A 17,171-nucleotide genomic window follows, 5' to 3' on the forward strand; every position below is an offset into this window, starting at 1 on the left:
ACCTCTGCTTGTTCTAGACACAGCTCAGCAATCTGAGGACACTAATTCAGTTCACAGTGCTCAGCCTGATCTTTAGAAGGTCTGTTGGGTGGAAGGCAAATGTCACAATTTACCTCTAACCCTTCTCCACTTCTTAGGAAGATATGAAGATGACCCCATTCACTTGTAGTTCAGGATCAGGTGCCCTGTTTTGAGGATAAGAATTTAATTTATTTTATCCAGTGAACATGTTGATGAAATAAACATCTGCTTAATTTTATGAGCAGGTTGTTGGATGGAGATGTGTGAGAAATTTATGAACACATGCAGATCCTACACTATAAGCACTAAAAAGCCCCATTAAAACTGATGGAGGTCCACCATGGAAAGACAAAGTGTTGATGTACAGTTGGGTTCTATTTGACAGATCTGCAACTACCATACTATAACTTACACAGTCTAAATCTTTTTATGTTAAAATCTTTCTTCCCCTTTCCTCCTTTATGTATAGTAATTGAAGGTTGTACAGCAGGATTACTTGGGGGCATACAGGTTTAAGGATTTTTCAATGTCTCTGACTGACATATCCTTTCATCCTTATTTGGTGTAATGACCACCGACATGAGAACTACTGCCTGAGCTAATCTATCTCCCACCAAAATCAAACGCAATTTTAATGCATGGACCTTTGTAGAATAAAGATGCCTTCAAGAAAAAAAAAAAAAGTAACTGCAAGTATCACAAAATTTTGAAAATTCCTCTTTAGACAGAACTGACAACTATTTACTTTTGGCAAAATACCAGCTCCACAATCTCAGGCTCTGATCATCTGCTGCCTATCACACACAGAAAAAAGGAGGTGGCAAATGCAAGAGAAGGGCAATGAATTCCGAATAGCCCTTCTGTGCCCATGGTCTATTGGCATATTTATCCTAGGATAATCACAACACTACAAACATTCAATATACAAAAGCACTGTCACAAATGGCAGCTTTAGGTATTCAGTAGATTCAGCAGCAACTACTCTCTAGTAAAACTAGGCAGACTGCTGGAAACTAGTCAGGAAGTAGGGTTTTGGTGGCTTCACTTTGTGAAAAATGCAATTTCATTCTCATTTCTATTTGTTTTCATTTTAAATTATTCTTTTGATGGCAGTTGGTTGATTTATTGGTTCAAATACTCAAAAGCATCAGTAGCTGGCTGTTAAACAGGATTTGTATAATTTTGAAAATGTACAGACTGAGACCTCATTAAATCAGTAGTATCCCTTTTGAAATCATCCATGTCTACTCCCAATGCTAATGTAGCTGAATTAGTAATTTTGCAATTGTTCAGGACTAAGGAATTACAGTCTGTGACTGAAAGCTTATTATAAATAGTAATTGTGCATTTGATATTCTAGAAGTGCAGAAAAACTCAATTTCTTAGTACTTTTCATACGAGAACTATATATTGACTGAATGCATATTTGTATAGAATTATTGCTTGTAAATATATTGAGTTTAGCCTTTAGCATGATAAGTGAACCATACCCAGTAGAGCATCCAAAGAAAATGCAATATTAGCAATATACATCCCTGAAGCTACAAGTTTCACGAGAAAATAAAAATCTAAAAGTCATAAATACATCTTTCCCTCATTCTTCCACAATGTTTGTTTGCTTTCTTTTTCAACCAGAGGGTGCTTGAATCAGTTGAGCTTCGATCTCTCTTTTCTACTGTATTTTGCTTAGAGGTTTTCAAAAGTAGTGATGGATAATTTGACATGGTAGATTATCCAGAGACTTTGCAGCTGTCAGCTGCAAAGTTTGGAATAGGTTCTGCACTCTGACTCTCCATAAAGCAGAGATCAAATGTGGTTAAACTTGGGACTAAAATGAGTATGTCTGGTACTCTTCAAAAATAGCTGTTTGCCTGTTAGAGAACTTGAGATTATTTTAAAGGGTTGTTCAAGAATGCACCTAAATCTAAGGAGCCAGAAGCCTTTCCAGTATTTTATTTCTCTCAAAACCATATATCTAGAGGCTCTAGAGCCATTTTTTAAGTTAAGTATGAGGTTTAGACTCACCATGAAACACAATGGTTCACAGTTTCATTCAGTGCTGTTCCTAGAGAAGGGAGCAAACAGTGTGTTGTTGATTCAGCAAGTAGGTAGTGCTGGCTCAGTGAATAGACTCTCATAAATTTTGCTTTCATAACACAGTACAAGGTTATTTTGGTTTTGTTTGTTTTAGTTTTGGTTTCTTTTTTGTTTTGGTTGGTTGGTTGTAGTGAATAAAACTACAAACTGATTTTTGTGTAGTGAATAAAATAATTGTCTTTATGTGTCTGTCTGTTTTTTTTTTTTTTGTTTTGTTTTTGTGGGTTTTTTTTTTTTTTTAGGGGCTGAACACCACATGGTAGACAGTAATTATGCATGATCTTTATTAATAATGTAGAAGAACTTCCTATTGAAGATAGCTTAAGTGTCCTAAGAGTACAAGATCATGCAGTAAAAGCACAGGACTATGTCAATCCCTGTGGTAAACAATAGTCCTGAAGAACAAAAAAGCCCCTCCAAATTAAAAGTAAAACACTGTAAACAGAATTAAAACTCTCTCTTTCTGAAAGAAAACAAACTCTAAACTTGAATTAAAAACCACAAAGTAATATATTAACTTAAAGAGAGCCCTCTTGAACAACTTCTTTACTTAGTACTAAGAAATATGCAGTGCTTCTTACATAATAATTAAATAGTGACTTGCAATAGAGAAAAGGGAAGGGAAGGGAAGGGAAGGGAAGGGAAGGGAAGGGAAGGGAAGGGAAGGGAAGGGAAGGGAAGGGAAGGGAAGGGAAGGGAAGGGAAGGGAAGGGAAGGGAAGGAAGGGAAGGGAAGGGAAGGGAAGGGAAGGGAAGGGAAGGGAAGGGAAGGGAAGGGAAGGGAAGGGAAGGGAAGGGAAGGGAAGGGAAGGGAAGGGAAGGGAAGGGAAGGGAAGGGAAGGGAAGGGAAGGGAAGGGAAGGGAAGGGAAGGGAAGGGAAGGGAAGGACCCTATGGAATACTGCAGTGAGTGAAATGACAGCAGATGAGTTTCCTTTGAATAATAACAGGTTTAAATGCCAGTAAAATACTGGCTACTGGCTACTGGCTTTTTTAGAATAATCCAGAAAATTCCAATTGAATTTGGTATATTTAAGGTTTTTACCAAAACCAGTTCCCAGTTTTGTTGATCCTTTCTACAATATAAAGGTGAAAGCTGACTACGAAACATGAAAAAAAAAAAAAAAAAAAAAAAAAAAAAGCTGTTCAGTGTACCAGATTTCTGACTAATCTGTTAAATCAGCTGTTATAAACATTGTCCTTAGAGAGTAGAAATTCTCCCTATCTGATCCAATACTTAAAATGTCTTTACTCAAGAAATTAAGAATGTGGGTTTACTTCTGATAGCTACAGTCAACAAAACTTAACTACTGTACTATGCATTAATTTTATTTCTGCTTTAAAGTACAGATCTCATTCTAATATCACTTGTGAATAAAGGCAAAATATAATTTCAAAGCTATTGGGGTATTCTCAATTGTATAAAGAAATGTCATCTCAGCTTCCCTTTAAATTTGGATCATGTGTAAAGAGATAGTAAACACATAAAAAGACACATTCTTAAAACTCAGTTCACTAATAAATATTGTTATAGGTATATATTTAGACAAGAAAAGAAACAGTTATAATTCCCGTACAGTACTTACCCATTTTAACATTATCACATGGTTGTACAAACAGGATTATAACAAGCAAAAGAAAGCACTTTATTTAATGAATAAATAATCAAAAGCATTGGTGAGGATAGTCTTAATAATATGCTGCTTCATACAGTTTAAAGTACATCAAACAACAAAATCCATAGTTCCAAAATTCCATTAAATAATACTGAGTAATTATGTGACTGATAATATTTATGTATATATATATAATATATATATATATATGTGTATATAATCATATAATTATGAGTAATTAAGGTATCTATTTACATGCCATGCAATATTAGAATGTGTTGCAATACCTAGGCACAACAGGTGGATTTAAGAATGGCTATGGCAACAAACAAACAAACAAACAAACTTATTTTTGAAAATGAAGGACATTACTTTCTTTAAGTCTTTTCATAATATATAGTGAGAATTTCAGGTAGCTAAAAGCATCCTCATTTTTTGCTATTGTACAGTTAGGTAGCACTTAAACACTATAGCACTGTAAATTTGGACCTGTAATAAAAACCATGAGATGCTGCAGTTAGAGAAAGCATTCTTGCTTCAAAACATAGCATTTGATGTGCATGTCTGTGATATTCTTCTCATTGTGGACCCCGTTCTGTGAAATTCTGAGCTATTCCTACAAGAGAAGGCTTACTGCTGTATTCTAAAGAAATTAAGTCCATCCAATGTCTCAAAAGAGATGCAGATTATTTGTCAGGATGTGGGTACATGTCAGCACATAAGAGTTATTACTGTCCAGCAAAGCAATGTGTCTGCATCTATCTAAAAACAAAACAAAATACCAACAAAAAAAAAACCCTCAAAACCACCCTCCCCTTGTAATTCTTCACTTATTGGCATTTATTTCAGCTTGTAAGTAAACTATACTGTGCTTCAAAAACCTAGAAAGTGCATATAACATACTCTTCTAAAGCATTCTATACTGCTCTATTGATTGACCATAGTGTACTAAAGGACTTGTCATTTCAGTTACTAATTATTGTATGGGTCCTGACATTTTAGTTTATAAGAGGTTCAATAAAGCCTGAAGGATCAGAACCCAGAAAGATCAGCTGTCTATGTTATGATCTTACTTTCAGCTCAGCTGGTTGAAAACAAAGTATAGAATGGTCTCTCACTATTTATACATATATTATTAAAGCATTTTATAACATAAGCAGCTGTGTTAAATAAAGTATAATTATTTAATTATTTAATTATAATTATATATTCAGAGAACTCAAACTGAAAGTCAGATAATGTGTGAAAAAGGGTATTTCATAATTTTGCAAGTAAGCATCTACCAATGAGAGTCTCTTTTTTGCAACAAGAGGAAAAGTCAGAGGTGGTTTTAGATTAGAGGGTAATTATATTTGATAGATGTGTCCACTAAGGTTGTGAGCAGTGCAAGTTGTTAATGTTAATTGAGTTAGAGCTCAAGTATCCATGATATACTGAGCTGATTCACACCTCTGGGTTATGTTGTATTATGTTTTCTGTATATTAAAATGCCTCTTCTATGCTCTAGAGCTGGTCCCCTTCTTGAAGTTTTTCATCACAGCAGAAATTATTACAGACATATTAATTAATTAAAGTCAAGACTTTGGAACACATTTCCACAGAAGTGTAAATGGGAGAAATGGAGCTGTGAGTACTTAGTTGCTTTTACAGTCTGAACCAACTCATGTGAGGACATGTCCTGTAGAAACTCTCACTGTTTATATTTTCATTCTTATGGCAAGAATACATGCCATAAAAAAGTTTTATAATGTGAATTGGGTAAATAGTTTTTGGTCATGGGAAATCAAAACTTGTTTTTCTGTCTGAATTGGATATGATATCACTGCTGTGCTCTCATGCCAGAAATAATACTTTTTTTTAAATATATTTTGAGGTACTGCCTTAGGCTGTTAGACCCTACGACCGTGTCTTTTGGCACGTTATGAGTCTTTGGCCTGTGGATCCCCTGACATCCCCTACTGCCATATTCCATGATTCTCACTACATCTTCTCTTTCATTAAAGCAACTAACATCTCCCTTTGCTTAAAACATCCCAAGATTCAACTTCTGATCAATATTGCAATATTCTTTTCCCTATTTCCTTGTTTTCTCATGTCAGCTAAATTAGTCTTTATCACTTCTGCTCTTTACTCTAACACAGAGATGTATCTCCATTTATGTATCTAAAGTTTCCTAAGTTTCTCCACTATTTTAATGTACTCCATGATAAAGTCCTTAAGATTCCTTCTGACCTTGAATCTTAATAGTAACTCACTAAGTTGATAATTACATTAAGCAAGGAATGTGAATATAATTTTCTTCCTATCTATTTGTTAAAATTGATGTATACTGCATACTCCAATTCTGTTCCATTTATTTCTTTGTCAGCCTTCATGCAGTGCTCCACAGAGTTCCAGGTGACCTTCAACAAAGGGCATTGAGTAGGCAATTTTTTTACCTGTATCTTTAAGAAAATTCTTTACCTGTATCTTAAAATAATAATAATAATAATAATAATAATAATAATGATAATAAAAATAATAAAATCATAGGATCTCATCATTTTGTGGTATTTAGTATTTCCACCATCATACTTTCTCTTCAAGTCACATTGTCTGTAAAGGATCTCAAGAAGGCATCTAATCCATCTGCTCCCTCTGACAAAAAGACATGTATTGTTCTTAGCTAATTTTCCTTTCTATTCTTCAAAATGCCAAGCCCGTGTCTAGGCATTTTGTTCTAGTACATCACTACTTAAACCACTAGAAAATGTTTGACAGTTCAAGTCTGAACATTTTGTGGGGTTTTTTTAAGTGGTCTTGACTGTTCTATCTTTACTAAGAGTTGGAACAGCGTAAGACTAAGTAGGACTAAATAACTATGTCTATGTATACTTTCCATTTTCTATTTGGACTAAGAGTTTTGGTCAGTGGCAACAAAAATAGAGGACTATGAAAGAAGTATTTGGCAAACCATTTTAAGAGTCTTTCAAGTGAGTGCATTAGGAAACAAATAAATAAAGAACAATCTGAAGGAAAACAAAAAGCCAGAACTGACATCAGAGAGGCATCTCCATCATGATAAGTTTTGAATACATTTAAGTAATATTTAGCCTTAAGTAAAATAAAATAATCACCAATACTCAACTGTCATCTCATTGTGTGCAGTGAGATTTTTTGATTTTTTTTAAAGCTCCTCACCTGAGATATCAAGTAATTCCTAAAAGGTTTTTCCTTTTTTTGTTGTTTTTTTCCTGTTTTTTTTTTTTTTTTTTTTTTTTTTTTTTTCTTTATTTCTGAGTTTTAGACAACAGTAGTAATACTGATTGCACCAACCAAATGGCTGTGAATGAATGGATACTTACTAAATGTTTAGGACCAAATTCAAATTCTGTGGAAACATCTGGGAAACATTAATTTAATTTAAATGTAAATAAAATGCAGTTCTCAGTGCTGCAAATATTTCCTTCCTCTCTCCCTTCCTTCCTTCCTTCCTTCCTTCCTTCCTTCCTTCCTTCCTTCCTTCCTTCCTTCCTTCCTTCCTTCCTTCCTCTGTCTCTGTCTCTGTCTCTGTCTCTGTCTCTGTCTCTGTCTCTGTCTCTGTCTCTGTCTCTGTCTCTGTCTCTTATGTTTTCTTTTTCTTCTTTCTTTTTTGGCTTTCTTTTTTTCCTATCTTTTTCTATTAAAAACCATTTCAAAGCTGGGTAAGGTTTTAAGATTCTAAAATTACACAGAATTTGAGAAAATTAGATAAGAAAATTTTCACCTGCTAGCAATTTTAACCAAATTTGTTTTAGCTTTTCCTGTACAGGTTGATTACAGGACAAAGTATTGAAGGTTGGAACAGACTATGGTTCTCTTTCTGCAGCAATAGTCATATCTTTTATTTTCTGTCCAAGATGGAAACATTTCCAAGTATATTCTGGTTTAAAAGGCATTTGTAATTTAAACTAGTTGGTGTTATTTGGGTTTTCAAATAATTGTTGTATTTCTGCTTTTAATATAGAACTCAGTGCATCTCTACAACCCAGCATGTTCAAAAATAGGTACACTTATTGCTATGTACTTTTCAAGGTTGCTCAGCATTTTCTTTTCTTTGTTGTTGTTTTTTTTTCCCTGTGCTACAACAAAAATAATTATAGAAACTACTCAATTTTTCCCTATAAGAAAGAATCTACTTTGATATGAAGAATCTATTTTGATATGACTTTATTCTACTCCCAAAAGATGAAAGTGTGGTAAGTGCTGTATTTCTTATATGCTACCCTCATACTTTTACAAATATTCATGCAAGGATGCTTATTCCGTGTGCCTATGTAGGCCTACCAAATAGGCTAGATTCTGTCATCCTTGTGCTGAGTAAGTGAAACTACCCAAATCAAATAACTAATTTTGAATAAGTTCCTACTTACATAGGAATGGCAGAACATAGCCCTCAGGATTTATCATTTGCTGTATATTCCTGTCTTACACATACAGATATGAACTTAATGGACCATGGTATGCTTAGAAAAATAACTGGAAATTCAGAATGAAGCAAAGAAACAAATCAACCAACAATAACAGAAAGAAAGAGAAATTAACAGAAATAAAGTCCCTTAGGCATCTGCCCAAGAACTAACACAACACAATCAGGAATTCAGAACATTTATTGCAAAAGCTGAATAACTAAATAATGTTGAACTGGCAAAGCAGTAACAAGGATAACTGGTTAGATATTTATTCTGTCAAAGCCATCAAACACCCCTCACAAACTGACATAAGTACTGCAAAAAGCAATGCACCCCTAACCCATTTTTAAGCCTTTTATACTGTGGAGGAAAAAAATAAAAGTGAACAGCTATATACAAAAGAATAAAGAAAGAAACAAAAAGTTTCTGGTTTTTGGTAAAAATAAAAACACCTTCAGATTAACTAAATTTGTTACTTTAAGACTGATGTTTCACTGTGGTATAAGTAACTTGCTTTTTTCTGTAAGGACTATTTTTTTTTTCTTTTTTTGCATGCTTTTCATTTGTGTAAATCATCTTTCATGCCTTAACAAAAACCATCTAAAAATGTTTTGGATTTGGATTTGCTTTGCGTGCAAGTTAGATCTTACTAACATTGGGAGTCACTCTGCTGATTTCACTGAGGTGACATGATACTGGTACCTGCCAGGCATTGACAATCTATGATAACAAACAGTTAAACAGCAATAATTAGAGATTTAACCCTTTAGCTCCCCCAACTAGCCTACCAGGAGAATGCTCTGTTACATCATGAAGGCACAACACATTAAATATTCTGTGGCTATGGTCTAAAAACACTCGTGTAACTACGACGTTAACGCAGATGAGGATCAACACAAACGCTGCTGTTTCAGCGATACAAACTGTCTTAGGTATAGACACACACCTGCCCAGTTGAAAAAATATTACTACTGTGTTTTGTTCCCGTAGAATTTCCTCCACATATTTCCGTATGGATCAATATCAGCTACCACTCATTAAATGACACACTACAGCTAATTTGATCGAGGATCCCAAACAAATAGCTTTCTCCCTTGCCCACCACCACACATTTAAATATTCTTCTGTTTTGCAATTGCCTTTTTTATGAAACATAATGGAAATTAAACAAAAAATTCTGAGTTTTTAAGCCCTTACACAAGTCCTTTCATTTCTTAATGTTAAAAAAAAAAAAAAAGTAAAAAAGAAGAAATTCTAACTGAATACTGGCATCATTTGTTACTACACAGAAAAAAAGTTTTTTTTCCTTCTCTATAAGCAGCCTTCCTTCCCACCCCATCACTCCTTTCACTTTTAATACAAGTGGCTTGAGTTTCTTGGAACATTGTGTGTCAGACAGACTACTAACACAGAAACACCATCACTGAAAATAAAAGCAAAACAACAAGAAAGCAAATGAAAGAAATTAAAAAGCAACTGTGAAACACAGAAATATGCTACAGTATCTTTTCAAGTGAACATTATAGGTACACAAAAATTGTAAGTAATAATTGTTGCTATTTACAAGTATTTGAACGCTGATTGACTTACAAGTGTCCACTAACATTGTTAATAGCACAATAAGTTTAATGTTTACAGCTTCAATTGTTTGCAATATGATCTCAAGTATAACGGTCCCAGCATAGATCAATGACAACAAAAGCACAATTTTCTAACTGGATATGCTTTTCAATCTTTGCAATTCACTGAGCTTTCTCACTCTCTCACTCTCCAAATGCATCTTCTGTTGTTCTTAGCAGCAGTCCAGGGTCAAGAAACAAACAAAAAAAGGATATTTTCAAACTGGAGAGATCTCTGTAGATTTTAATCATGTCTATATAACAAAACCACACAACTAGTAGAAACACTCTTTCATGTTGCAGGACATCATACCTTCCACGGCGCTAACATAAAGATATGCATATCTTCTAGGTGAAGCATAGTTCTAGAGGTCTACCCAGTACATAAAGCTCTGACAAACACATAGTATTAGCAAGTCTAAGTAAGCTAAAGTCATTGGTCCAAAGTAACCATTTCTTATAGCTGGTGCTCCTTTGGACTCTCCACAGATCCTGGGGCCTGTTTATAAGACTTCAAGTTGGCCAGAGGAATGTCAGTCATGTGGTTGCCAGTGTTGAAATGGCCCTCACTGGAACCATACTGCTTTCGATCACTGAACTGGTTTCTGTTGCTATCTTCTTTCCAGGTCCTGGTCAATGTGTGTCCATTAACTAGTTTGTCCTTCTTAACCCATTCTTTCTGAGGTGCAAAGGTGGAGAGAGGAGACTTTGGCTGTTGGTATGAGCCCAAGCTAGGAGGCATCCAACAGTTGTCCGAGTGACCCAAAACCAGGCATTCTTGAGTACACATCTCTGTAGCTTCAGCTAATCCTCGTGGACCAAGAGGCCCATCTGTAGAAGAAAAATAGAGAAAGAAAAAAGGGGGAGAAAGGGGGGAGGGGGGAAAGACATAATATTAGATTTTGATATTTGTCATTTAAGGTATGCATAGATCTCAGGAGAAAATTAACAATAATCCTGCAACGAAATACTGTGCTGGCAAATTCTACATACATTTTAATTCTGTTAGAAAGTAGATGTTTTGGAGAGCATAGACTCCCTGTATACGCTACCTACTTAGTTTCCAGAAGTGGAAAAACAGTTCAATTAGCCCTATGCTATTGGTCTCCGATCCTACTATGAATAAACTTAACTCCTTTTTTTAAGTCATACAAAAAAATAGAGCTAGGTAAGAGAGAATGTCTAAGGAAGTAAACCTACTCTTGCAGATTCTGAGTGAGAATTAGTGCTTATAAGGGTCTGTTATCTGTATTCTGCTCTGCTTTCAACTCAGTTTGCTGCTAAAGAGCCTTGGTGAATTAACAGCCTACTGCAAACTGAGAAACATCTGTACTATCCAAAAACAGGATTGACTAAAGGAATGCTCTGTACACAGGATTATTCTAATGTCTACTATTTTACAAACACAGCTTGATGCATAGTTCTAGGTATCTACCAAGTGGATGCACACTCTGAGGCATACTCTCAACAAGTAAGAGGTAAGTTAAATTTTGCTTGATTTAATACAAAACCAGATAACTGTTCAAAACATTGCATCAGGAAAGAGAATAGAATCTGTAGCTCTTCTGACCATTAAACACATCTCAGATGCTATAGAACCATAAAAGTCAAGGAAAAAAAAAGCTTATGCAAATATGGCACTTTAAAAATAACTGTTCTCATAATTCTTTGTAAGCTAGAAATATAAGACCACAGGGGACAGAAATGAAGATTGCTGAAGTACTATGCATATTAAATATCTACATAATTTTTCACACACTATTGAGGACACAGCTGGCCAGCTGCAGGCCCCTCACAATCAAGCAGACAGGTCACCCATGCCTTCAGCAACGCTAAATTTCTCTCACTCTGACTGCATTTTTAAATTCCTTAATTTGCTCATCTGTTCAGGCTCAATGTATGAGGAAGGGCAAGCAAGGAAAAAGGCAGAGAAATCACTTAATGTATTTTTGTTAGGTATTTCTCAATATCTGGGATATACTTTGCCAGGAGTAATTGCTGTGTTGTAATTTTGAGCAAGAATTTTGAGATGTCTTTTCTTTACTTTATAGTAAATCAACAGGCTAGTACTGAAAATATTTGAAGAGTTAAAGAGATATATTTTCTTGATTAACCAGCCCAGAGACAGGAATGAAATTATAGATTGAATTTTGAGAAAGAACATTAGCAAGTAGGCATGAATAGCAAAGTTACTAATCAGAAGAAAAATGTCAGTGGTGTATCAGAAAAAAAAAGAGTGTATCTTAATAATAATCTAATTGAGACTCAAAATGATAAGTGAAAACATTCTAACAAAGATTTCTGTATTAAAATGCCAAAGAATATTTTGTTCTCTTGTACTCCATGTATATATAATAAATTACCCTTACTAACATCTTTCTCTGAACGTTGAAATCAACCAATTTTTTAATGGCAATTCTTATTCATTTCCCACTGCTTTTAAACACAGATATAAAAAATACCATCAGCCATATTTCTACATGTTACATTAGTAATAGGTAATCTTTTTATTTCTGAGCCACACCTCTTTTTGAATTCTTAGAGAATATACAGTATGCTGTTGATGTGACAGAATAAAATAAGCTCTAATAAAATATAATAAGCTATAATAAAAGTTGCTACTGAATTCTCCATATAAGAAAGTGTCCTATTGCTGAAAACTAGAACATGAAAAATGTATAGAATCACTGCTACTTTCCACTTAGATCAATACAAGGTGAAATAATTTAACCAAAACCATTAGGGAAAAAAAGAAAAGAACAAATATAAAATAGGATCTTAGCAGAGATTTCTATGAGAACCATGAACCACACTTCTAAAGTGAGGCTTGAAAGAGAGGGTTGGCTTTTTTGCTTTTTTTTTTTTTTTTTTTTTTTAAATATATATAGAGGGTTGTTTGTTTGTTTGGGGGGGTTGTTTGCTTGTTTGTTTTATAAAACTCCTTTTTGAATCTGCTGTTATGAAGTTCTAACCAAATTGAGGCAGGTATTTAGGGAAAATAAACCCAAACCAAAACAATTATAAGTAAAGAAAAGACTCACTCTACATACTCACTCTAACTTTTCCAGAAGTTAACCTACAGGTTAACAGCTGACTTTTTTTTTCTTGGCTGTCAACTAAAGTTTAATTTTAATTTTTTTTTTCCCATTTCAGAGGAAAATAAATAAGAAGTGACAGAATTATTTTAAACCTGCCTACTCTCCCAGTGAACTACTATTTTACTGATAAAGAAAGAAAAACATTAAAATTTCAAAATAGAGAAACATTTTGCACAGAATGATACTTTTCAAGAAGGACAGTACATGTAGTCTGTACTTTCAATCTACAGTGGAATAAAAGGATAACAGGAGATCCCTCGGTACAATACTTCTGAAGAGGATAAATTACTTTTCCTGTTCAGTTAAATAAATTTGAAGAGATAAGACTATTATTTCAATTTAAAATTTAAATGAACAATGAGCTGGTTTTACTTAAGAATAAATATACATGTGGCCCCACAAACTCTTTGGAAGATTTACTTCATGTGTTTTGCTTTCTTTAGTAGCAGGCAGTTAAGGCTGTTCAACTTGGAATGAATTTTAAGCATCCTTTGATTTGGTCATGTCTAAGCTGACAGACTTTCTGAAGAGCACTGGAATATTCAGCTGTCTGCTGCTAGTGTGGGCAGAAGACAGGAATGGGTAGCAATGCTGAGATGATCGTCTGGGCAAGAGCTGCTCCTTGTGTTTTTTACATTTTAACAAAATGCCACTGTCCAGTCAAACTTAGACATGGAAAATTAATTGCTGTGTGTAAGTCTTCCCTCAGTCACCCTTCCCTGTGAAGAGGTATCAGTCAAAGGCAAGACTGCACAGTCCTTATAGAGCCAATTACAGTTTTGATGTGGAGGTTGGTCACACTAAGTGACACCTGTAGACAGAGTGAGACACTCTCCTTTTAGGAGAGGACTGGGAATCTCAGGGAACATCTGAAAGACACTTATTTCAGCTGTATAACTGTTCAAGTAGCTGTAAGGTGTTCTACAGTCTGCACAGACCTCTATATATGCCTGCATATAAAAACATCCAGAATTGAGAAGAGGTTCCGACTCCTACTTAAATGTGTATGCATATTTTTCCACTACTCTGTCTTACGCTTTACAATCTGTAAAATACAGGGAATATTTACTTGCCTTACTAAAATACTATGAGGTTTAAGTTTACAAGATGCCTTTCAAGATTTCATCTAATATATAACTAAGAATTACTATTTTTAATCACTTTTCATCCATCAAAAGAGAAAAAAGAAATCCACAAAATCATTTTTTCAGAAATGAAAATTGTTAGAATATTTTACTCTTGAGCTACTCTGGGGGTGGTCATGTTTATTTATTGAGGAAAAAGGCAGCTTCATTCATAACGTATGTGGTGCCTACCATAGCTATCTCCAGTTAAGATCATTAGATATGATCATAATTTTTTGGTAAATATTTTTGCTAATAATGGTCATGACCACGATTTAGGAGGTTCTACAAATTTCCTACAGTGAGATAAAATAAAAGGTAGAAAAGAAGAAGAAAAGATCTCCCCCACTCACCAAAAAAACAAAACAAAAAACCCACAGTGTTTTGACAATTAGGTTTTTTTTTAGTTTTTGTTCTCAATCATAAAATTTATTATTTTCTAAGACTCTTTATCGTTCAGGTTGCTATTTAGCAGTATAAAGCGTAACGATCATGAGCAATACGATAGGAGAGAGATCTTCTGGGGATAGCGTGACTGAAGATTTGGCTGCTATGCATTGAGAAAACCATAATGTTGTCTTAATGGTAATTATCTTTCTCCTCCACCACTGCTGAACAATAGTTTTCACCCAATTTTCTAAAGTTGTTTCATTACCACATACAATGACACCACTTAAAAACCTGTTCCTGCTGCTTTAATTTTATAATTGCTTTAATTTGTTTCCTTTCTCTTTACAAAAATGTCACTGCAATTTCTGTATCAAGCTTTTCTATACTGAAGTACTTTATTGATATGTGGGGAATTTTTTTTTCAAAGTATTTGTTCTCTGAACAATCCATAATCCGTGTGGCTGGTTATCAGTCTTGGCTGCTTGAATATATAATGACACAAGTGCTGATAAAACTGTACAAGCCATCTGTCTCTGGAGTTAAATGTTTTGAAAGCAAACACAAAAGTGCATAACAAACACTCGCTTAAATTGTCTTTGTAAATATTTATATCAGATCTTACCCAAAAAAGCCTTTTTGTTGTTATTTTATTCTGTTAATAGCTGTCAAGCAGATGCATGACTTGCCAACTCAAAAGCAGACAGGTGTAAGAAGGAAAATAATGTATGCTACTCCAGAGCTGGTCATACCCTAATGCTGGAATTTCTGTGTGGTCTTTTATCTCTTTTTATTATACCTAGAAGCTAAACAGCTATTTCATTGATTAACTTACTGCTGCAATTAGCAACTAGCTTCTGGTGTGATGACCAGCTGCTTTTCAACCTGCTTCTTTAAAGCTATCTTGCTTACAGCTGGAAAATTCATTCTTCAGTTTTGAAAGAGTTGAGGCCACAAGATAATTTCCACTCGTGAGACTCTTTGGTCTCAAGCGACATGAATAGGTACTCTTTGCCTGAGGGTGCTAACAAAAAGTACAGTGGATTTGAACATGGCCACAATTGTGTTTCAGACAATCATATTTGTTTAACTTTTCATATTGCATCTTAAAACGGAGGAAAAAAAAAAACAACAGCAACATTTGCAGCTCTACTTATCCTCAAATACAGACAGCTTTTTTTTTTTTTTGAGCTTTCATGAGGTATATTACTAAATTACCATGTCTGAGACCTCGTGATTTTACAGTCTTCTCCACATATATTGGAACTGAAATGACATTATTCCATTTCACAGAGGTTTTACAATTAGTCATATATTAAATACAAAAACTGGAAAAAAGTTTATAATGAAGAATATTTTTTTCTGGTTTTTTTGTTCTTAGGTATCAGACAAATTAATGAGAAAGACTGTTCTTTATTTCTAGTCTGTTAAAAAAAAATTCAAGACTACAAAGCCACACACATGCTGTACAAGATAAACTTCCTTGGTATTATTATATAACAGGAACATTCAGTGTCTAATAAAAATATATATTTTTAAGGACTTATTCCATGGTCATTCTACGTGGCACAATCAATTCACTTTCCATACTCAAATTACTTTTTCCAAAGGTCACTGGATTCCTCCTATCACTGCTGCCAGTTGTGGTAGACTTATTACTACCACCCTTTATGCTGCTGCTTCTCTCTCACTTTCCTAGAGTTCTATCCCTGTACTCAGGTACAGATCAAGAAACCCAAACTGTCTTTGCCAAAACTTCTTTTTATCAAGGCTGAAATAAATAATACTGTAAGGTTAGCTTGCATCTGCATTACCTAGCAGAGACAAGCTTCCAGAATCCTTAATTAGCACAATGGCAGGAGGACCAGGAAACAGGGGAAGTAAGGATGTGTGGGAGGGACTGCCCAGGATACAGAAAAGCAGGACAAATGTATTTTCTGCAATGGCTGGGAAAGCTCACACAGTAAGATTTTCTACACTTTTCTGTGAAGTATTTAAGTGATCCTGATGGGTTCCACTGTACAAAAACTCTGCATGACTGATTCCATGGGCACCTAAATTTTGAAGGCAATGATATTCGAGTGCTTGAAATTTTTTTTCTACTCAGTTGTCTGATGACAGAAGTTTCTTCATATCTCTATCTTTTCAGAGCTAAGAAAGTAAACAAATTAAAACTTAAGAAAGTATTCTTTATTTCTTGTCTCAAGTTCCTTTCCCCTACAGCTCTACTATAAAAGCTATAATGAAAGAGAGTGTTACTTAGTTTGTTATATTTTCTTTTTTTCAGGTATATTTCCTAGAAATTCAATACCATTACGACTTACAAGCTACACCTCTGTCAGTAATGGCTCTTCTATAAGGATGCTATTTTTATCTGACCCTTCTCTTCCTATTTCCAACTACTTTTACCGCATTGACATACATGTATAAACCTCTATGAATTTCCATGTGTGCGTGGTCAGGAAACGAAGTAGAATACAATTCCTGTGGCTGCTAAGCTTGTAAGATACTTGGGGTAAAGTTTACTTAGTGCTGCCTTGTCTTTAGAACAAATAGACTTATTACGCAACACGAAGCAACATTAAGCAACACAAAGCAATTAGACATTAAGCAACACGAAGATTGTGACCATTCTGCAGGCAAGTTGCAACAATCTGAAATCACAAGGGCATGGTCCTTGCAACAAGGGTGTGGGAAGATGCCACAGGAGGTGTCATTACAAAGCACCATGGTCTGGAGTGGTGCTGAGCTACAACTGAGCAGCTCAGTAGTATTGAATAA

At 34.7% G+C, this 17,171-nt stretch overlaps 1 protein-coding gene across 2 annotated transcripts in view; it reads right to left on the reverse strand.

Annotated features, from left to right (window-relative positions):
* Positions 1-7,911: 7,911 nt before the first annotated feature.
* PCDH9 (protocadherin 9) overlaps positions 7,912-17,171 on the reverse strand; it is a 676,877-nt gene continuing 667,617 nt past the window's right edge. For both annotated transcript variants that reach the window (XM_066313369.1, XM_066313370.1), the window contains exon 4: positions 7,912-10,612. In XM_066313369.1, the coding sequence (XP_066169466.1) occupies positions 10,239-10,612 (374 nt within the window). In that variant the 3' untranslated portion in view covers positions 7,912-10,238. The remainder of the gene's footprint in view (positions 10,613-17,171) is intronic.

This window comes from Sylvia atricapilla, chromosome 2, assembly GCF_009819655.1.
Source record: "Sylvia atricapilla isolate bSylAtr1 chromosome 2, bSylAtr1.pri, whole genome shotgun sequence".
NCBI lineage: Eukaryota > Metazoa > Chordata > Aves > Passeriformes > Sylviidae > Sylvia > Sylvia atricapilla.